Source organism: Macaca nemestrina, chromosome 1 (genome assembly GCF_043159975.1).
Source record: "Macaca nemestrina isolate mMacNem1 chromosome 1, mMacNem.hap1, whole genome shotgun sequence".
NCBI classification, from domain to species: Eukaryota; Metazoa; Chordata; class Mammalia; order Primates; family Cercopithecidae; genus Macaca; species Macaca nemestrina.
Window position 1 is genome coordinate 107,045,146 of NC_092125.1, and position 22,690 is coordinate 107,067,835.

Genomic DNA, 22,690 nt, shown 5'->3' on the forward strand with positions numbered 1-22,690 from the left:
TTGCTAAGCCTTGGCTATTAGATTTAAACTGGCTGGATATCATCTCAATGGAAGAAACATTTCCTGATAAGTGATTGGCTTTCTGGGGTTATCTTTTCATGAAAGGTATCTGCCTCTTATAATCTCAGGAGATGACAGGACACATGGCTGAGATCCACAGGAAGTAATTCTAACTGTATGGACTTCACTCTGTTCCCTGGACCCTACAGCCCTTTCCAGAGAAGGATCTTGTACATTAGCAGTTTTTGATTTGTTCCCCCTTTTTTTCCCCCAAAACCTTTATTTTGTTTTGTAAATTCCTTTTAATGCACACTTAGATGAAGATATTTATGTTTTCTAATTCGTTGATAAAAAATTATTTTGAGTGAAAAAGGGAAAAGGAAATATAAAAGAAAAACAAGTGCATTTTTAAAACTTAGAAATCTACATAGCAAATAACATCACAAATAAGACAGAAAGAAAAGTAATTGGTTGGAGGAAATTGCAATACATTTGCTAAGAATATAGAAAAACAGTCCTTACAATTTAATTGGAAAAATGCAAGTATGCCAATACAAAGAACAATCAAAGGCCATGAACAGGCAACACACATACTAGAAAAGAAACACAAATGGGAAAAACATGTTAAAAATATGTTCAGTGTGGCCGGGCATGGTGGTTCATGCCTGTAATCCCAGCACTTTGGAAGGCCATGGAGGGTGGAGTTCAAGACCAGTCTGGCCAACATGGTGAAATCCGTCTCCACCGAAAATACAAAAAATTAGCCAGGCGTGGTGGCAGCACCTATAATTCCAGCTACTTGGGAGGCTGAGGCAGGAGAATCGCTTGAACCCAGGAGGCAGAGGTTGCAGTAAGCCATGATCAGGCCACTGCACTCCAGCCTGGGCGACAGAGAGAGACTCTGTCGCAAAAAAAAAAAAAAAAAAAATTCCATGTGACTAATAATCAAAAAATGAAAAATAACAAAAGGAAATATTTTGGGTTTTTCTGATGTAGGTTGTCTATCCAGTTTATTCATATCAGACTGGCAAAGATTACCTAATAAAAACTCAGTGTTGGGGAGCATTTGTGGAATCGAGCACTCATGCTTTATTAGTGTGAAAATAAATTGCCATAATTATTCTTCATTACAATGTGATGATCATTTAACACACACTTGATGGTGTGTAAATGAATTAAAAAGTAAAATGAACATACTCTTTTACAATGTTTGAACATCTAGAATTTCACCTAAGGAAATAAGGGAATGAAGGAAAGAATATATGCATAAGAATGTTCACAGTAGCAAATTAGAAATAATAGGAGTTCTGTAAGATTTCAGAATACAAGACCAATATTCTTATATCTCTGAAAATAATGGAAGATAAAAAATTTAAAGATGCGACTTTAAACAGAAAAATGCATGTTTTATAATAATATGTATATTTTTAATGAACTACATACTTAGGAAAAAGGATCACATGACAACAATGAGAAACTGTTTCACACTCATCACTGGACAATTATATAAACATCTAATATCACACAGTGTTGCCAGTATGTGAAGCCACAGGCATTCTCACACTGATGGAGGGAGTGTGAGCTGGAGATCAATGTGACAGCATATTGTAAAGTTAAAGATGAGCCTATCCACAATTCAATTGTGTGATCCCTCAGCACATATCCTAGAGAGACGTGCCTAGGCATGGATGACAGAGAATTTTAAATAGTGGAATCTTTTAGATTTGCAAGATACTTAGAAACAACATAAATATTCCTTAAAAAGAGATTGCTTAAATATGTAGTAGTGTGGTTGTAAGGTGAAATATTGCATAGCAGTACGAAATGCACACAGCTAAGCCAATTAATAGGAATATCTCACAAATGATTCTGTGATAGGAAAGCAAGTTTGCATAAGATTTCATCAAGTGTATAATGTTTGAGTTGAAAATATGTAAACTAGACTGCATATTTTAAGGAAATGTATAATGTAATAGAAATTTAAAGAAATACATAGGAATACTGAACTCCAAACTCAGGCTATTCCTCTGGAGGGCAGGGAGAAGATAGGCATCAAATGTATACAACTGTTTACCTCTTTGTCGGGTGATGTGTAAGGAATTATTTATTAAACAAGTATTTATACTTTTTAAATATCAATTTCTCATAACAATTACAGATATTTTAACTAAAACTTTAAATAAGAACTTTTAAATTTTAACTTTTATTTCAATAATTTAATTTGAAATTTAATTTAAAATTCTAACTTTAAAATGTATATATATAAATTGTATGCATGCCCTTTTAATTATTAAAAAAAAAAGTGAAACATTTTGTCTTTTTCTGATGTAGGGTGTCTATTCAATTTATTTATTTATATCAAATTGGCAAAAATTGAGTGCCTAACAAAAAATGTATTATATTTTATTATATGAAAATTCGGAAATAGTACTCATTGAAAATCTTTCAATAAAATCAAATCTATGTGTGCGGGAATCTTTTTTCTGTTTGCTCACTAGTATGTCTCAACTATCTAAATAAACTCCTAGAATATTTTATGCTCTTAGTAAACATTTATTGAATATTTTATTTACAGTGTTATGGCTTTCTAGTTTGTTTCTTTCATATGATTTTGGATGTACTGAAAATTCTATTTTGATGGTATTAGATCTATCAAAATTTGTCACTAACATTTGTTACGTTTCTTTTGTGCATAAAAACATTTTTCCACTGTGAGTTCTACTTTGTGATTCAATTTTAAAAATTAGCTCCTTAATCCTCCTGAAACTTGTTTTGTTAAAGAATATAATTTCTTTTTTTCTCCAGTTCAACTTACTAAATAAGCCATCCTTTCTCCATTGATCTATATGCTAACATATTTTAAATTCTTTTCACACAAAAGTGTCTCCTGGCTATTTATGGTACTCCATTTCCTCCCATCATATGTGTTCAAGATGAAGATATTTTCTTTGCACTTGTGTGTTTTATTGTGCAAAAAATCATAAGGTCTTCAAAACAGCCCCTTTCATCACTCTGAGACCCGTGGAGATGAGGAGTTTTCCTGAGTTTCTGTGAAGCTAGGGAGGGAAAGGGGAATTCTCAAAGGACTGTGATGGGGCCATCTCCTTAGGATCCTGAACAGTGTCTGTCTTTCTGGGGAAGGTCCACAACACAGCCCAACAGATACCACCCTAGGAGTCCACTCTCTGGCTATCTGTCATGCATTCGCTGAGCAGAGGAGGGAGATGGTGCTGGCATAGATAACTGTGGCAAATATCTTGAATAAATACTTGCATCTAATTCTCTGTGCCTGAATTTCTGACTTTTAAACTGAGGCTAAAAATAGACCTGCTTCATAGAAATTTCAAAGATTAAATAGTATACTGTGAGCACACAGTGCCTGGTGTATTGAAATTGCTCAGTCACTGATGCTTCTTATAATATTACCCATTCATCAGAACACAGAACGATAGAGAGTAAGAGATGTTCTTCAGGGAATGAGCAGATGGGAGTCAGCAAGGTGGCTGAGAAGGTTGTCTTTTCTCTAGCAGCCCAGGATGGTGGCACTCCTCGGCCACTGGTCTGAGTATCTAAAGTGGGAGGAAGTGCTCAGAGAGGGCTTTCTGGATCTTCTCATGCTGCTTGGACTGTGTCACCATCCCGGTCTCAAACTGAGTGGGAATTGTGGAGCATTTGTATGCATGAACAGGAGGGTCTTGTTAAAGTAAATTAAAATGGACACCAGACCTGAAGAGTCCCTGGACAGACAAAGCCAGTTAGGCCTCATAAATGACCTCAACTTTGCTTGATCTCCAAACATAAGGGAAACGTAACTTAGGTTATTTCTTGTAAATGCCTGTATTAAAGAAAAATGATACTTCAAACCAACCAATCAGAAGCCACCAGAGCTACCTTATAATTATGCAACTAGGGACTTTCAGCAGAATAGACTGAGTAAGAAAATGGTGTAACAACAACCAATCGAATATTTTCTTCACTTTACTTTTGTGTTTGCTTTATAAAAACTTTCCCCTTGTGTTCTCTTGACAGAGCCCTCAAACCACTTTTGGGGTTCATGAATTGCTGTTTGCTCAAATAAACTCTTTAAGATTGTATTATACCTCAGTTTACCTTTTAGCAGTCCCCACAGGTGGAAAGCAGAGAAGAAATGAAGTCCAGCCCCACTCCTTGATACTGGTTTCTGGACTCATCAGAGAGCCAAAGAAGAAGGGAAGACTTACAGGGACCCTGCAGAAAACTGATGTCTTTAAATTTAAGGAGCTCCTGACCTTGAAGCATCTGTGAGTCCCTGTCTAAATAGCTCTGGTCCTTGGAGCTTGGAAAAAGGAGGAAAGAGATTAAAATGTTGTCAGTTTTAGTGGGAGTACTGTGAGATGTCTGCTCCTCCCTGGAGGAAGCCTTCTCAAGTTAAAGCACAGGTTCCCCTGCCTTAGGGAGCCACAGGACAAGGACAGAAGCCCAGCCCTTCTCCTCAGAAATCCCCAAGGGTGGTGTAATACCCATATCCCCTGAACTCAGGAAGTCCTTACCCAAGGCCTATATGCTGACTGTGCCTATGGAGTATCCCTGATCCCAATGCAGAGAGGCCTGGTAATACAGGGGTTGCAATTCATAGGGATTCAAACTGCCTTTTCTTCAGGGACTCCATGCCAGATGGGGAAAGAGGAAGCACATCTGGGTGGTTCCAGGAGGAAAGGACACAAGAAGTCATGATAGGAGAGAGGATAGCCTGAGAATACTAATATTGAAGGACTGTAGTGTTAAAATAGTGTGAAAGTAGAGGAAATATGAGGGAAGCTTCCTGGAAATGGAGGAAGCTGACTGACATTCATCCAGGATCCAAACCTCAGGACAATCAGAAGGACTTCTAGAAGCACAGAGGCAGGGTGTCTTTCTTTCACAGAGTTGGACATTGCTTCCAAGCTCTTGACACCTGGGATGAACATTGGTGTGTTTGTGTGTGTGTGTGTGTGTGTTTGGGTGTGTGTGTGTTTGCGTGTGTGTGTCTATAATTTATGACTCCATTTGTATAGGCAGTGGCAAGAACAGAAACTCTTTGAAGTTCATTTGCAGAAGTGAGCTCAAAGGTTTATTTGTACTAGAGCAGTCTGCATTTTTAAAGTACAAGCTACATGGAATCATTTTGCTATGGTTGCTGAAGGAAGAGCATGGTAAAATTCTTTGGGAGAATAGATGGGGACAGAGTGAGGGTATCAGGAAGAAGGAGGGTGACAGCTGAGTAGGATAATATCTGTCTTCCTTAATAACCAGGGTTATTATGTCATCATCGCTCCACTTCGGTCCTCCCTTCCACATCTGGCCTTGTGATGGAGGGTTGGGACTGCCAACCCTATTTCTCTTTGCCGGCTGTTTCCTGGAGTCTCTGCCAGTAGGGGGAGCTAGAGAGAACTTGGAGACTGACAGAGCTACAAGGACCAGGCTTCCTTAGATTCCCTTAGAATTCTCCAAGTCACCCCAATATTACTTCTCACCCCAGCAGGAGCAATTTATCCCAGTAGCAACAGTGGTTCCAGTGTGCAGTTTCTCCCACTCACAAAACCAACCTTGTTGGGTTATCATGGAGACAGACCCTAGGACCAGCACCAGCTTGTGCCCCTCCTCAGAAGCCTGAGTCCAGACACGTAGGGCCCCTCCTCTGAGCTCAGGGACCCCGGCACTCTTGAGAAGGGCCCCTTTCCTAGAGGCCTGAGTTTCAATTCATGGGAAACTGCTCCAAGTTTCTAAGTTTTGATAATTTCAAGACACTCCCTTTCCCTGCCATTGGTAGCATGGTGGCAATGGCAGTTACTGCCTCCACGAACTCTTTTTGTCCTCTATTGGTCTTGTCAGTTCTCTGATGCCAAGTAAGCAATTCTTTATATAAACTTCTGTCTGTTAAAGTAAATCTCATAATTCTCTTTCCTGACTTGACCCTGGCTGAGGCACTGAGCGGCGGGGATCAGCTCTGGCGAGGACCAGGAGTTGAAGGAGTCAAGCAAGCTATGCTGCTTCAAGGCCCAGATAACCGGATGATGGAGCTGAGATCAGGCATGCTTATCCCTCTCGGCACATTTACAGGCAAGAGTAACGCAGTCTAGAAAAAGATGATGAGCACATTATTTGTTTTATTGTTTCATGCACAATGGAGATTGCCAAGGAAATCAGGGGAATGAGGTAAGGTCTTCTATTTGGTGTTTCCAGGCCAGGTGCACAGATGGAATCAGAGGCTGGAAGATGAATTTTTGTGAGAGGGCAGATTTCTGCATTCTAGGTCAGAGGAATCTTCCAGGACAGAGTTTGAAGTCCTTACTAAAATGTCCCAGCAACACAGCCAGGCCCAAGGAAGATGAAGTTGCACCTCTCATGCCTCTAAATCTGCTCTTCTAGGCACAAGGTCCACTTCAGCAGCAGCCTCCAGAGTGCTGGCCACTGCCCCCTCCGCAGCAGCTGGAGCCCGCTGAGGGCTGGCTGCAGCAGTCAGAGCTCTGGGGTCTGTGGCAGTGGGACCTGCGGCGCCTGTGGTGGCTCAGACAGCAGCCACCACCCCCAGAGCTGCAGCAGCCCCCAGAGCTGGAGCCACAGCAGCCCCCAGAGCTGGGGCCACAGCAGCCTCCGGAGCTGACACTGCAGCAGGAAGAGACTGGAGGGCACTTAGGGGGGCACTTTGGGGGGCATTTAGGGGCGGGGCACTTGGGAGGGCACTTGGGGGTGCACTTGGGAGGGGGCTGGCACTGCTGCTGGCTCTGCTGGCAGGACATCTCGGTGGCGGGTGTTCAGGAGCTGAAGGAGAGTCAGACAGCAAGTTAGACAGAGGCAGAGGCCACCCCAGTCTATTCTTGTCCTTTCTGCATTATTTCTAGACCCTTCATTTTGAAAGCCTTGTATCAAACATAGAAAAATTACCTCTAATGTTTTTATCACTCTCAGTGTCTACCAAGTGCTTTTGTTCATGGATTCTCACTTCAAACCTTATTTGAGATGTTGTCCTGCAATATATAATCTCCAAATATGTAAATAAAGTTTCTGCTCATTAAAAGCTCCTAAGTGTGGGAGAGAAGGCCAGGAAATAAATTGGCTCCAGGCCAACATTCATTCTATCACATCACCAAGAATTCTAAAAATGTTCAATGTTGGGACCAGTTTAGAGGTGAAAAATCTCTTTAAGGAAAAATCAAAAGGAATTTCTATTGGAAGAACTGATGTATTTCGGTTTGCAGAAATAGAGAAAACTATAACCGCAAAGGACGTTGGAGTCCATTTGTTCCAACAGACTCAATATATAAATAAAGAAACTGAAGCCAAAAGAGGTAACTTCACTGGCCCAAAGTTATTCACTAGCATGTCACATTTGTTCCTGGGTCCCCTGGTTGCCATCCTGGGCTCTGCCCTTTAGCACATGCTGCCTCCCCAGGCCTGTCCCCAGGCACTGTCACATGCCTTCTAAACTTCAGTGTGGACTCAGTTTTCCACTACAGATCTTCCTGTTGGCATCTAACAAGATCCACAGGTGTCTCTGATCCTTTCTTCCTCTAAGTAGCAATGTCCTCAGCATATCTTTTCTACAAATAAGTATGTCTGTATTTCCAAAATTATATTCCCCCTATGCGACCCACTCCAGCGTAATCTAGTGGCCAATGTGTTTATTCTCTAAAACCAGAGAAACACACTGAGCAACTGAAAACAATTTGGTTCCTCTAAATCTGTGTCATACAGCCCTCCAGATCTTACCAGTTCTTCTTAAACTCTCTCACTCCACCCCACCCCTCTACCTCCTCTTTCCAATTTTCTTCCCCTGCCCCATTCCTTGCCAATCACAATTCCAGGCCCCTGAGGCCCTGACTAGACTCTACTAGACTCTACTCCTGCCTTGGTCTGAGTATCCATCCCCTCCCTCCCTGGCCTGAGCATTCCTCTGTGGAAGCCCCTGCTCCTTTTCCCAGGGCACACTTACCAAGATTACAGGCAGCACAGGGTTCTTCAGCACCACAGGAGGTGAGTGGATGAGATGCTCTGGCCCTGAGCCCTTTTATTCTGCCCTGGGGTGCTGCCTCCAGCTGTGAGACAGGGCCTGGGCATGAGAGGACCTGCCTCCTGACACCCACATAGGTCTTGTGACGAGTGGTGACTGGCAGTTCTGCACACACCTTCCTTCATGGGTGTTCAGGGGAGGTGCTCTCAGCTAGGAAAGAGCTTGGTGGAAATGGGGGCTTGTGGTGGGTGAAAATGAACATCATGGTTCCTGGAGTCCTCAGTGGCCTATATCCTATGAAGATGGCTCTTCACAGTCTTGTAGTCATGCTTATGAATTCTGCACAAACAACCCCTTTTTCCTTCCATCCTAGATACTAATTTTCCATCTAGACCTTTGGCTCCAGATAGCTTGGTTAAGAATCCACAAGACTGCATTGTGGGGTTTGTCTGTGCACACATGCGCATGTGTGTGCTTCATAGTAGTTGAGAAAAGAGGCCTTGGAGACCCTGGCCAAGTACTCAATATTTTTGGTCATTGGCTTTCTGATATTTTAAATACAGATAATAAGAGAAATATCTTTTTTGCAGGATTTACAAATTAATTAAGATGGCAAAGGGGAAGTAGCTGAGATAGTATGTGGCATGCGGTTATAATCAGGAAATGGATGGATAGATAGATAGATAGACAGATAGATAGATAGATAGACAGAGACAGACAGACACAAAGAAAAATAGAGGGAAATCTGAGGTTTTAATGGACATTGGGAATTTTTAAAGCCACAGGTGCCTTTTAAGTTAGGTGGCTCTTATTAAAACTAAAGGTCATTTGTTTTTTCTCCCACATGCCTCAGTGAATTGGGCTTTCTGAAGGTAGATCCAGAGTGGGTATAAGAAAAGAGGACTAAAGAGATGTATATTGCCCTAAATTACAGCATAAAAGAATTTGCAGTTTCCTGAGGAGAATCTGAAGGGATGAGGTAAAATAAAGATGGGAAGAGTGGAGAGAAGAGAACAGCCAATGAGGTGGCTTTAAACTGTGACTTGGAGTGGTGTAGCTGGTATAGACAAGAATAGACATAGTCAATATTTAATTTGAAAGTATTGGCTTTGTTGCAATATACATTTCCTGGGTTTCATTTTTCAGTTTCCCATGCTCAAAATTAACCAAATGCAAAATGTAAAAGTGATAAACCAATATTTGAAAAATAAATGTGGTCAAAATTATATATAATATCAAAGAATTATTGGATGTTTTTAGCAGATCATAAGTTGCAGAAGAATAGATTGGTGAACTTGAAGAAATTGTTCAAACCGAACTGAAGAAAGGGAAAAATATTGAAAAAATGAACAGGTGATCACTGACCTGTTGAATAATATCAAACATTCTGGCACCCATATATTTAGAGTTTCAGGAAGAGAGAATAAATAGAATGGGGGAGGAAATATCTTTTTAAATAATGGTCAAAAACTTTCCAAAAGTGATAAAAATTATTAACCTATAGGGCCAAGAAATTAATAAATCCCAAGCAGGATAAATACATAGTAAGCCAATAAATTGTACTATAGGTCCAGAAAGAGGATACCATTTAGTCTTGGAAGACTGGTGGAAGAGAGAGGGATTCTGAGGGAGGGTGTCTAGGACAGGTTTGTTAAGGGTATCTGATAGGATACAGGCTTTAAGGGGTGGTGAGGTTTAGATAGCTTAGAGAGATGGAGGTGGTAGGGAGTAGGGAGGTATGTGGAGAAGAAGTGAGGGGTATGACAATATGTACAGGGCAGGAGAGGTCTTTTGTGGTTGAAATGCAGGGCATGTGATAGAGAATAAGGCACAAAGTGCAGCTAAAAGAAAGACTGGGTTCAGCCTGTAGAAAGTACAGGGCAGGAGGGGCAGGTGGTCTTTTGTGGTTGGAATGCAGGGCATTTGGTAGAGAACAAGGCACAAAGTGCAGCTAAAAGAAAGACTGGGTTCAGCCTGTGGAAAGTCCATTGTCAGGGCAAGTCACTGGCCTGTCTGTATTGAGTGTTCACCAGAAATCCATCTCCTGAAGGCTTTAGTTTAATTTTGTTTTTTTACTTACAGGTTTATTGTTTTAGAATGGGAAGAATGATCACATCAGTGCTGGATTCTAATATGGAAGAGGACTTTTAGGCAGACCCTGTGAGAGAGGGTGACATGGTTTGGCTGTGTCCCCACCCAAATCACATCTTGAATTGTAGTTCCCAGAATCCCCACATGTCATGGGAGAGACTCATGTGAGGTAATTGAATCATGAGGTTGGTTACCCCCATGCTGCTTTTCTCATGATGGTGAGTTCTCAAGAGATGTGATGGTTTCATAAGGGGTTTTTCACCCTTTGCTCAGTACTTCTTACTGCCACCATGTGAAGAAGGATGTGTTTCCTCCCCCTTCCACCATGATGGTAAGTTTCCTGAGGCCTCTCCAGCCATGTTGAACTGTGAGTTAATTAAACCTCCTTCCTTTATAAATTACCCAGTCTTGGGTACATCTTTATCAGCAGCGTGAACACAGAGGGCAACAGCAGTAGAAAATGAAATAAGAAAATACCATTGATGATACTTGCCAAATATTACTACATATCCACACTCTCATAGTCACAATTTCCAATTCTGGCACCCCTAAAAACTGACTTTTTGTCTGATTGTTGACAATATTCATATGGTGGCAAAAAAAAAAAAAAAAACCTGACCTGAACAGACAGTGAGCTCACTTCACTGTAAATATTCTTATGTTCTGTTGTAAAAATATAAATGTCCTCCCCAAGGGGAAGGATCTGTGAAGCCTTAGGGATAACAGGTGGTCCTGGACTGCCCACCCTCACCTTGCCTGCCTAACATGTGTTCAAGTCCTTGGTTCTAATTCCATGGTATTGAGACTGAATATGGCCAATTTTGAAGCACACTTGTAGTGTTACTAATGAATTCGATTCACTGTATTGCCCTCCTTAAAAAAAAAAAGTTCTAAATTTCAAAACACATCTGTTGCCAAGGATCTAGGATGAGTCATTGGAGGAACAAATAAATCTAGCATTTTTCAGGAGTAACAATCTATCTCTAATAATCACCACTTTGTTTAAGAGAACGTTGTATCAGTCTGTCTCCCAAATTCTCAGACTTAAACAAGCCTCAGATTCTCCCCATTTTTAACTGACACCCCAAGATTTTCCCCACTCATAATCATATCACCAGCCCTAATTCATAATGTGCTCCTATACGTGTTTTTCTTTCTGTTTTTTCCTTTTTCTTTTTTTTTTTTTTTTTTTTACTTATTCTCAACTAGTCTCCTGTATTCAGTGGGCATCCAGAAGAGCATCTGTAGGCCTGCTCTTGAAGCCCTCCCAAGGGCCCTTGTGCATTTTTGTCTTTTTCTCCTTCTACCCATTAATCCCATTGACTAATCATCAATACAAATAATTCCTCTTTGTGTTAAAATGGCCTGTGTTACACTTTTCCAGGACAATAGAATTTCTTGCTTATATTTTTCAAGGTGCCACTAGCACTGCATGGCAACTATGTAGGAAGATTAGAAAGTGAGTGTTCTGAGCTCTTGGACAAGTTTGCCAAATAATGATGATAATTACTGGCACAGGTAATCTACTCACAATTGCCATAATAGCCAGGATAAACTACTCTTCCATAATCAGCATGCAGATCCCTTGGGGAAAAATAAAAACCTTCTGTATATCCTTAAAGTTGTAATTGCTTGCATGTATTTGCATGTATTCCTGCCTTACAGAGAATTTTTATTTTTCATGAATGGGAGGTTCTTCGGATGGAGGCAAGGGGAAGATGTGATTCACTGTTGGCTTGGGATGGCCTTGAGGACAAAGCTTAAGACTTTCCTCCAATTCAGTGGTTCTCAATGGGGTGAGGTTGGGGATGGCCTGACTACCACACCCCAAAAGAGGGCATTGGACAATCTGGATAAGTGTTTGATCATCACAGCTGCTGTCATCTAATTGGTAGAAGCCACGGATACTGCTAAGCACCCTTCAAATCACAGAAAGGAAGAATTATGTTGTCCAAATCGTCAGTAGTGCTGAGGATGAGAAACCCTACTCTGGTACAGGAGGATGAAGACTATACTCACTGGAGACACCTCCTGGATTTCTCACTGAACAAAACAAACCTCTGAAGAATGCTGATGAAATGCTGTGGAAATGACTGATGAATTAACTTATTGTTCAATCCGGATTTCACATTCAGGCCAGGTCAAGGAAGGACACCTTTCAGTGACTAAGGACCCAATCCCAATTCGAGCCTAAATAGTATTTCTGATTGACTGCAAAGCCTCCCCTTTCTGGTATTTCCTCTCCCTCTGGTTGAACTAAGAAGCCGTGCTGATGGCACACTGGCTGAGTGGCGTCAATATACTGATGACCCTCTGTGATGGCTGCTGACGTTGCTGTGCTTAACCCCACCCTCACCCTGGCATCTGGGCTTCCTTCCCCCAGATCTTATACTTCCTCTAGACTCAGTGTTTTGCTTAAGGCATTTTTCCAATTCACCCCATCCCTGTCCTCTCTGCTATTCCATATCCCACCACTGCTTCAATTCCTCCTCCTTGAAGCTTCCTGCTTGCCCCTGCTGACCACGTGCATCCCTACGTGTGCGTCCCTGCGGCTCATTCAGTCTGCTCCTGCCTGGGCTTAACTAACCCTTGTGGCCCACCTCCTTCTTCAAACAGGCCGTTCTCCAAGCCAATCATCCCCCTTTTCTCAAGGTGAATATTTCACTGCCAAAAGCAAATATATTTTTAGTGTTTTATGATATACTGAATATTTTAAATAGCTTATCTCATTTAATCCTCAGTGTGATCCAGACAGGTGGACTTATTTTCAGCCACATTTTATAGATGGGGGAACTGAGTGCCAGAAAAATTGCCTAAGTCACGACTTCCCAGCTAATGAGTGGTAGAACTGTGTTCAAACCCTCCTCTCATGATGCCTCTTCCATGCCCTTTCCATTGCTGAGTGTTTAGGCCCCACAGCCTTTCAGCCCCTTCTTCCATACATCTAGCTCAGTACTCCTCCACTTCTTATATGGTCTGGGATGCCTGCCCAGGTCATCTTCATAGCTATATATGTTCTTACTTACAGATTAGTTGTATGTTTTGATTTATTATATAATTTTTAAAAATATGCCCAATATTTATTTGTTTTTCTCTGCTAGACTTTGACCTTGAGAACGAGGGTCTTTGTTTTGTTCGCTGATCTATCCCAATCATCCAAAATACCATCTGGCACATAATAAGTATTCAATTAACAATGACTAAATATTTGTTGAATGCATGGAAGAACAATATGTTTCATTTCCAAACAGTTCTGACTGTTACTTTTTCTTTATTTCTAGCTAGAATCTTCTTACAGTTTCCATGCATTGCATCTGAGCTCTTTGTTTTATCAAAAAAGCTGATTCTTTTTCTAAATGAAAGCACTATAAATAATGCAGGATGGAAGCATGCTAGTCCTTTCAAAATGCAGTGTTACTCTTTCTTCCACAGGGAGGTAGATCAAGTTTTGGAGCAAGATTAACCTAGGCTTGAATTCCATCACTATCAGGTCTTAGATATGTGACCAGATAAGCTAGTTAACCTCTCTAGATTTTGTGTCTTCTAATGTCTGCAAAATGGAGTGAATGCTATCACCTTTCCAAGTTGTGAGCATGAGGAAGGATTTCCCACCTCAGATGGTGGTTGGTACCTAGTAGTTCATCATCTTCCAGCCCCACACACTTGACCTGAGCTGACCACAGTGCTCAGGTGTGCACATATCTGTCCAGGCAGAATGACGCCATCACACAGAGCTATTCAGAACAAGAGTTCATTGCCATTTGGCACAATCTCACTCTTGGTCCACACTAAGATTCTAATCAACCAAAATTTCTTCATGTGTGCAACTGTGCATATACCCACTCAGCTTCTACAGGTATGGCTAACCATTAATGTACGTTAAAACTTAATGTTTACCTTAATTACATTTTATTTTGTCAAATTAAATTCATTATTCTTACCCATGTTAAATCAGAATTTTACTCTTCAATTCTCCTTCACGACTTGAAGTAACCTGAAATTTAAGCCAGTTTCTTTTCAAGTTTCTCCCCAAGGTGTTGATAAAAAGTTCATTACAACAGGGCTGAGAATGGAGTCCTGGGACCAGCATAAAACTTCCATATAGTGTTAGGAACCAGGAAGGATATTTAACTAATGAGGACCTACTCCTCATCGGGCCGTCTGTCACTAAGTCAATGACGCTGATAGCATGCCTGCTGTTATCTCTGAGAAGGGAGAAGACTCCCCTCTCTCCTCCATCATCAGCTAACTGCCACTCATTTGTCTCATCTCTGACTTGTAGTTGCCTCCTTTAGGCCCTGGACTTGCTAAACTGCCCCATCTGTGGGTTTCCATAGTACTCTGAGTTTCCCATATTGAAGCTTTTAACATATTATTGTCTGCATTGCTCACTAGTGTATCTCCAGGATCAATACCAGTTCCTGGAAGATAGCAGAGCCTCAATAAATATTTGTCAAGTGAATGGATGTGTTGATGCAAGTTCATAAGTGGTTTCCTCCCTCCCTGATGGGCATGCACTAGAGAATAGAGGAAAGGTGTGGATCTAGCTCAGGGTTCCTATGATAAGATGTGATGGGTAGATTTGGCACAGCTTGGGTTATTCCTAGGCCTCTAGATAGGTCTAGCTTAGCCTTCCAGAACAGGAAGTGCCATCTTTTGGAGGAATGAGCTGGATGGTCTCCGGCAATGAGAAGCACATAGATCATCAGGCATCACCCCGTCTTCCTGACTAGTCTCAGGCATAGGCATGTGGATCCTCTTGATTTTATTCATGCCATGCCAGAATTCAGATGATTCCAGAATTCATGCTGTCTACCTATGAATTCTAATATGAACGGCTGAGCTATTCTCTGATGCATAACAGTTGTATTTGTTTATGCACTACAGGCTGTTATAATGTGTAGGACAAGCTGTGGGATGTGGAATTTCTTTCTCTTAAGGTCCAGGTAATGCCCGGGTAGAGGAGAGATATACTATAGCTAGGCCCCCATCTCCCATATGTCTGTAACATGTGCCAGATCCCCTCATTCTGGGTGCTTTTGGTGGCAGTGAAATTGGGGATTTAACTGTGAAAAAGGAAGAGATTCCTTCATCTTAAGGTGCTTCTAGACCAAGGGGTGGATAATTTGTGTCCCCACATGGACAATTACATAAAACCTCCTACAAGAAACCAGTTAACAGTCAGCTCTGTCTTCACCACCACTGCCACATCCTACTCATGCTGGGCCAGATGAGTACAAATTTCAACCCTCCTCCTAGGTATTGAATAAGCTCACACACCTGGGTATTCATTATAGAAATGGTTTTCACTTCTGATTGATCAGAATAATTCTCAAATGCAGGTCCCCAATTTTCATTCTGAAAGTTCAAGCTAAGTAGTTCTAGGATGTATCCTGGGATTCTGTGTCGTTAAGTGAGTATCCCAGGTAATTTCCCTCTAGCATACTGCCTTCCACAAAAAGGAATTTTAGATAACCCACCTGGTCTGGAAGGAACTTCTGAGAACATCTTTCATTCTATAGTGAAGATTCCACAGTGGAAAGCTTAGAAAGAGGAAAAAGACACAGAATTGCAGAAGAATGTAAACAGGATTTCAAAGTGAGAAGCATGATATTCAGGCCCAGTGTCTCTCATGTTCTCCCCCTCTCTGGGAGCCGAGCCCCGGTTCTGAGGCAGCATGGCTGGATGTCAGGCATGGACGTCTGGACTGATCACTGCCTCACACTTTGTGACTTGGCCAATTCATGGGCAGTTCTGAGCAACACAGTTCACCAGACTCTGGTACAGAAGCTACACAACCTGTGCGCTGCCTCATATCCGTGTAGGATTTGAAGAGGAGCCTCTCTGGTTGGTTTTCGAGTACATTGAAAGGTCTTATAAATGGTCTCTTTTGCTCTCTTGGGTCTTCAGCCTTGGTTCTGGAGTCACTTTAAGTTTTGTTCAAGTGGTTGTCACAAAAGGAAAGGTCAGAAAACCAAGATGCCTGTCATCAGTGAAATGATGGATGGTGGAGAGTAGAAGAGATGACAGGGATCATCAAAGCTGTTGCTGAAGGACTTAGGATATCCTAAAGCATATTCTGAGGCCACAGCTCCTGTTGCCAAATGCATTTTAAAAGCTCCAAGCTTTTAAAGCAGACAGTTAGACACACAGACACATAGACACACAAAAAGAAACATGAAAAACAGACACACATCCCTGTGTGCCTTTTTCCTCTGAGGTGTTTGTCTCTGGCTGTAGAAATGTTCTGGGAGCTGGCTCCTACATAGCCCTGGGCAGTGGAGAACACCAAGCCATTGGGGGTTTCTTGGCTCTGCTCCAGGCTGGCCCAATCAAAGACCCCTCTATTCTACTATCATTCTGGGAACCAGAATCTATCCCCAGAGGATGGTGCAGACCACAGAGCATTGCTCATTCAATAAAGATCCTGGATGGGGACCTGTCGCCCAGACCTAGGGGAGGTCAGGACTTCTTAGAAGTGACCACCACCTTGGCACAGCCAGTTATGTGTTTCTTCAATATTTTGCAGGGGTGAGTGGTCGGCCCCCAAGCATCCCCAGGCAAGGGGTTCCTTGTCTAGCAGTTTGTTTTCAAGGACATGGGAGAGATCTAACAAGAATCCCTTCCCAAACTGGAGCTTCCAAGCCTCTCCCTACCCTGCCCTCCTCACTCCCACCCAGAGGCCTGGGTGATGGAAACCTGGAGATGCTCTGTGGGGCCAAATTCAGGCCCTGCCAAGCCCCTGGGGGACGTGCCACACAGCAAATTCAATTCTAGAGCAGCCTGGATTTTAAGGGAGGAGGCGGATGTGGAACTAAATAACCTATTTGGTGACTGAGAGAACTCCAAGATTGTGTTGGGAAAATAATTGGGTTAAAACTGGAAAGATCTTTGGAAGAGGCAGGGACTATGACTAAGATCCAAGGTGCCATGTGTGGTATAAAAGAGTGCAGACTGGGAGTCACGAGTGGCCGTATGGCTTGGGCAAGCGCTTAAACCCTGAGTGCTTAGGTTTTTAATTCTGCAAAAGAGCAAAATAATAATGCCTGCCTGACTGAATATTATGGGAATTAGAGGATGGATAGATATGTAGATACGTGTCTGTATACACACACACAGATATACACATACTATATATGTATATTAATATTCTATCTGCATATGGCATTTCACCAAACCAGTGATGACCAAATGTTCCTGGGCATCAGCAACACCAGGAGAGCTTGTTGAAACACCGCTTGCTGGGCCTTGCTCTCAGAATCTTTACTTCATTAGGTCTGGGGTGATGCATTTCATTTGCATTGCAAACAAGGTCCTAGGTGTTGCCAATGCTGCTGGTTCAGGTACCATATTTTGAAGACCAGTATACTAGGTTGTGCACTGACAGTAAACAAGGTTATGTCTATCTCTCTAACCAGGGCCATCCTAGCAGATGAGCAATAAATATTGCCCAATAAATACATGAATGAATGGATTTCACATGAAGGGCCTCAGTTTTCCTTTATATGACACAGGGTTCTACTAGTTGGTTTCTGAGGTCTCCACCATCAGCCTGGCAGAACTAGATTCCTTGGGCAAGGGAGATGCATACTCAGAGCCAGGTCCTGGATCTGTTTCCCAACTATGGCTCTGTAGCTGTGAGGTCCTCTGGGGAGTGGACTATGAGGAGCAGGGCTACGGATCAGACCTTCAGAGGCCCAGGCCAGAGATGCCCTCTGCTGTCATCCTCCTAAGTGCAGCTTTTACATTCTCTCTCCCTGAGGACCTGTCCTCCAGCACCCTCATCCTCCAGAGCCACATCCCCACCCAGCATTCATCTCACCTGCAAGGACTAAGAGGAGAGTCACTGCTGTCTCTTCCTCCCCTCCAGCCCTTACCTTCATGCTGCCAAGACCGCCCATGCCTAATGGAATCTGGGAGCAATTGAGGAATGCAGAGTTAGGCTCAAATGCTTCCATAAAAGAAAACAGAAAGAAAAGTAAACAATTTGGTTCTTTTTTTTTTTTTCTGTGAGATGGAGTCTTGCTCTGTTGCCCAAGCTGGAGAGCAGTGGCACGATCTTGGCTCACTGCAACCTCCGCTTCCTGGGTTCAAGCACTTCTCTTGCCTCAACCTCCCGAGTAGCTGGGATTACAGGCACAGGTCACCACACCTGGATAATTTTTGTATTTTTAGTAGAGAGACAGGATTTCGCCACTTTGGTCAGGCTGGTCTCAAACTCTTGACCTCAGGTGATCAGCCCTCCTCGGCCACCCAAAGAGCTGGTATTACAGGCGTGAGCCACCATGCCCGGCCTAGTTCTGAAAGAAGAGGAGTGTCCCCAGAGAGCCTCCAGGTACTTCATTCTTCCCTTCCTCTTTTCCAGAGGCAACAAGGCTGTGACTATGGCCCTAGAGCTAGGCAAAACCCAGTTCACCAAATCCAGGCCTGAAGTCTCTCACTCCCAGACCAGGGGGTGGAGTTATTCTCCCTGTTTCCTCATCCCCTTGCCTTTTTCTTCGTCCTTTCCATCTGGGGCCAAGGAAACTGAGGGAAGATTGAAAACCCACAAGACAACCCACTTGGTGTAGGCTTAAAAAGCTCACACCGTGGGTACAATAAACTAAACAAGAAAGGTAATAAATTAAAATGAAAATTCATACTATGTCATATCCATCAAGATGGCTATTACCAAAACAAGAGAACAAACAGAAAATAGCAAATGTTGACAAGGATGTGGAGAAATTAGGACTTGTACCCTGTTGGTGGGAATGTAAAATAATGTAGTCACTATGAAAGATAGTATAGCAGTTCCTCAGAAAATTAAAAATAAAATTGCCTTACGATCCAGTGATCCCGCTTCCAGATATCTATCCATAATAATTGAAATCTGGGATTCACAGAAGTATTTGTATACCCATGTTCATTGCAATACTATTTACTACAAGAAAAATGGTGAAAGCAACCTAAGTGCCCATCCATCCACTGATGAACAAATAAACAAAATATAGTATGTACCTGCAATGGAATATTAGTCAGCCTTGAAGAGGAAGGAGATTATGGCACATGCTACAACTTGGATAAACCTTGAGAACATTATGCTAAGTGGAGTAAGCCAGTCATAAAAGGACAAATACTGTTTTTCTACTTATATGAGCTACCTAGAATCATCAAATTGATAGAGACAGAAATGGTGGTTGCTAGGGGCTAGAAGGAGCAAGGAATGAGGAGTTATTATTTAATGGATGAAGATTTAATTCAGCAAGATGAGTTCTGTGGACAGATGGTGGTGCTGGTAGCAAAACAATGTGAATGTACTTAATGCCATTGAACTGAATGCTTAAATATGGTGAAGATGGTAAATTTTATGTTACATGTGTTTTATTATCACAATTTAAAATAGCAACAATAAAAACCTCATCTCAGCAAGTCAAGGAATAAAAGCAGGAATGACTCAGGACTCAGGCAGTGAGTACATGATGATCTTTATTGTCACGTGGCCTCCTCTCACCTCAGTTCCTACAGTTGAGCATCAGGACAGAACATGGTTCAAGTTACCAACCCACAAGCCTTGCTAAGCAGCAGCCAGCCCCAGGATAGACACTGAGATTTAGAGATTCTCTGACTCCACTCAGTTGGGAGTTTAGAACCTAGTTGGGCAGATAAGAAAGATATGCCTGTAAAGTGAAATAACAATTCAAGAGATATCACCAGGCAGTTACCAAGTAGTGCGGAGGATGCAGTGAAAGATGGGTTGGATTTCAGAAGCTGGGGAGGAGAAGAGAAGTGGTCTAGGAAGAGGGGGGAAGAGTGAGCAGAGGCTTGGAGGCAGGGTCATCTAAGGTATGGCCCAGGAAACACCCAAGCTGTGCCCGATGGCCAGACTGGTCTGGCTAGAGCTGAGGATGTGTACAGGCGAGGAGTGACATGTGAGGCTGGAGAGGCATCTGAAACCCAGGTGTGAATCTTTGGATGATAGACAAAGGAGTTTGGACATCACCTTTGTAATAGGGAGTCTCTGAATATCTCTGGAGAGATTCAAACAAGAGTGCACTGGAAATTGTGGAACAGGAGGAACAACATTTTCAGAGGCAGGAGACAGGGTTGTGTCAGTCACCTTTCCTTTAAAAATAAGCACTCTTTGCTTCCCCTTTCACTCCAGCATAGGCATTGCCTTGGTCTCCATGGCCATCCTGACCCCTCCTCTCTGGAAACACATCACCAGGCCCACAGCCAGCACCACTCTTTTGCCCCTGGTTATAACTGGATGGGCCACAGTAGGGAGCTTCGGTGTCTAGGCGGTGTGGACTAGACTCATGACAGCCTACGTCTCCTGAGTATGGAACTGGATTTAGGCCCCAGCACGGACTGGGGCTGCGCCAAGGCTGCCTGCAGGGCTCTGGGCTTGGGCAGGGGGCTGGCAGGGGAATTGGCTCTGGCCGTGGACGAGGCTCTGGGTGCTCACAGGGCTGCAGGTGTGGACGTGGCTCTGGAATCTCACACTGCGCTGGGCGAGGACGGGGAACTGGCCGCGGTGTTGGACGTGGTGCTGGAAGTGGTTCCGGATACAAACAAGGTTCTGAACGTTGTCGTGGTAGAGGACGCGGGCGTGGTTCTGGACTTATGCATGGTTCTGGGAGCAGACGTGGAAGTGGAGCAGGAGGTGGACATCGCTGCAGTGGTGACTCTGGACGCTGGTCAAGACGCCGTGGTGGACAGAAGCTTGGGAGCGGACGTGGCTCTACGTGTGGCCTCAGCTCGGGGCAGGAGGTGCCCCAGGAGGGCTGCGGGCCACAGCTCCGGGAGCGGCGTCTGATGGGAGGAATCTCAACAGGACACCTCTGTGGGGGAACCTGCCTGGGGCAGCACGGGGAGGAAATCTCGATTCGGCACTTGGGGCCACGTCTCTGAGAGCAACTTGAAATGGGTAGTCGAGGACAGCGACTGTTATAGATGGGTTCAGAACGGCGGGGTGGGGTGCAGTAGTTAGGAAAACCTTCAGAGGGTCTTAATGGCAGGTAGCTGCTGGAGCAGGGCTCAAAACGTCTTGGTGGGGAACAGCTGCGGGGAAAAAGCTGCAGCCGCCGAGGAGGAGGAAGGCATCGGCTGGTGCTCCGAGAGCGGTGCTGTTCAGTGAAGCTCCCATAGGAGCCCTGGGTCTGGCATTGGGGCACACAGGGGCTAAAAGAAGCCCGGGACCGATACTGAGGGACACAGCTGCTGTAGGAAGGCCGCGACTGGAACTGGGGGGTGTAGCTGTTGTAGGCAGCCCTTGACTGAAACTGGGGGCCACAATTGCTGTAGGAGCCTTGATACTGGCACTGGGTGGAGAACCTTCCCTGAGTCTGGCACACTGCAGGACGCCCTCTATACATCTGGACAGGCTGAGGAGCTGGACAGGGTACATAGTTCTGGACTGGGCATTCTACATAACAAGTTTCTGTATAACAAACTGGAGCACATTCTACGAAGCAAGTCTGAACAGGCTGTGAGGCTTCGCACTGCACGTAGGACACCTCAGATTGGCATGGAGCCTGGCTTTGAACAGAGGAAGTTTGAGATTGGGATGCAGCCTGGCCCTTCACCTGGGTGGTCTTAGACTGACATGGAGCCTGGCCTTTCACCTGGTTGGTCTTAGACTGGCACTTCACCTGTGTGGTCTGAGACTGGCATGGAGTCTGGTCTGTCACCTGGCAAACTTGAACTGGGCATGGTGCAGGGCACTCCACAATTTGCATCTCACAAGGGGCTTGAACCACCACTTGGCTCTGGGCAAAGGGGGAGTGAGAAGAGTAGAAGGAGGGACCCTTGACGCAGCACTGTTGGAGCGGCAGGCAGCACTGGATCTGCTGCTGGTCACACATGGTTCTGATGCAGCCAGTCGAGCGTGACCTGAGGGCAGAGAGACCAGGGTCAAGAAGATGAGAGTTGGAGAGGGAGGGCTGGGACCTAGAGGAAGACACCCTTCATTTTCCCTAGCTTTTCCTCCTCCACCCTCAACCTTCACCCAAGTGTCCTGACTTAGTTGGACCCAGGATTAATCTGTTAAACCTGCCCTGAGTCTGTCAAAGGGCTTGATTGTGCACATCCAGGGTTGCAGGTGTCCAGGATCTCCCTGGGAGTGGATCTACCAATGCCCAGAACAAGAGGGCACTGATGACAAAAGGATTCTCTTTTTGTCTCCACACTTTCTCACATCCAATGTGGTCTGAGCAGCCCTACAGGAAGTAGAGATAAAACATGCTCCTAAGGCTGTAGCCCAAAGTGGAAACTCCACTCCCACAGGAGCTAGGATTTACTCATACATGTGCACTGGCAGTATACATACATGTGCAAATATGTAAAAATGTACATATGAGAATAAGCACTCGACACCATCTGCATTCACATAATGTCAAAGCATTCACTGGAAAGTGGGCAGCTCAAACCCAACATTAAATGTTTGTTTCTTTATATTCAATGTTTTTAGATAAATTCATTTAAACATGACACAATGTTCTGAAATAAAGTCATTTAAACATGACACAATGTTTTGTAATAAATTCATTTAAACATGACACGTGCAAAGCTTTCCCATGCAAAACACACCAGCCTTGGAAAGACTCTGACCACCATGGTAACTCGCCCAATCAGGTTGCTGTTGTTAATCAC

General features: G+C 43.6%; 2 protein-coding genes across 2 annotated transcripts; both read right to left on the reverse strand.

The window, feature by feature from the left end:
* Window positions 1-6,105: 6,105 nt before the first annotated feature.
* Window positions 6,106-8,002, reverse strand: LOC105497899 (late cornified envelope protein 1C-like). The gene is made up of 2 exons (XM_071071393.1): window positions 7,952-8,002; window positions 6,106-6,780 (listed from the first exon to the last, which is right to left on the reverse strand). The coding sequence occupies exon 2, from the start codon at window positions 6,756-6,758 to the stop codon at window positions 6,402-6,404; it is 357 nt and encodes a 118-aa protein (XP_070927494.1). The 5' UTR covers window positions 6,759-6,780; window positions 7,952-8,002; the 3' UTR covers window positions 6,106-6,401.
* A 12,097-nt stretch (window positions 8,003-20,099) lies between these two features.
* Window positions 20,100-21,903, reverse strand: KPR (keratinocyte proline rich protein). Its single transcript, XM_011769420.2, has one exon. The coding sequence runs from the start codon at window positions 21,901-21,903 to the stop codon at window positions 20,164-20,166; it is 1,740 nt and encodes a 579-aa protein (XP_011767722.2). The 3' UTR covers window positions 20,100-20,163.
* Between the last annotated feature and the right edge of the window lie 787 nt (window positions 21,904-22,690).

Coding starts and splice junctions, on each gene's coding strand:
- KPR (XM_011769420.2), bottom strand. CDS start 21,903: ATGTGTGACCAGCAGCAGATCCAGTGCTGCCTGCCGCTCCAACAGTGC.
- LOC105497899 (XM_071071393.1), bottom strand. CDS start 6,758: ATGTCCTGCCAGCAGAGCCAGCAGCAGTGCCAGCCCCCTCCCAAGTGC.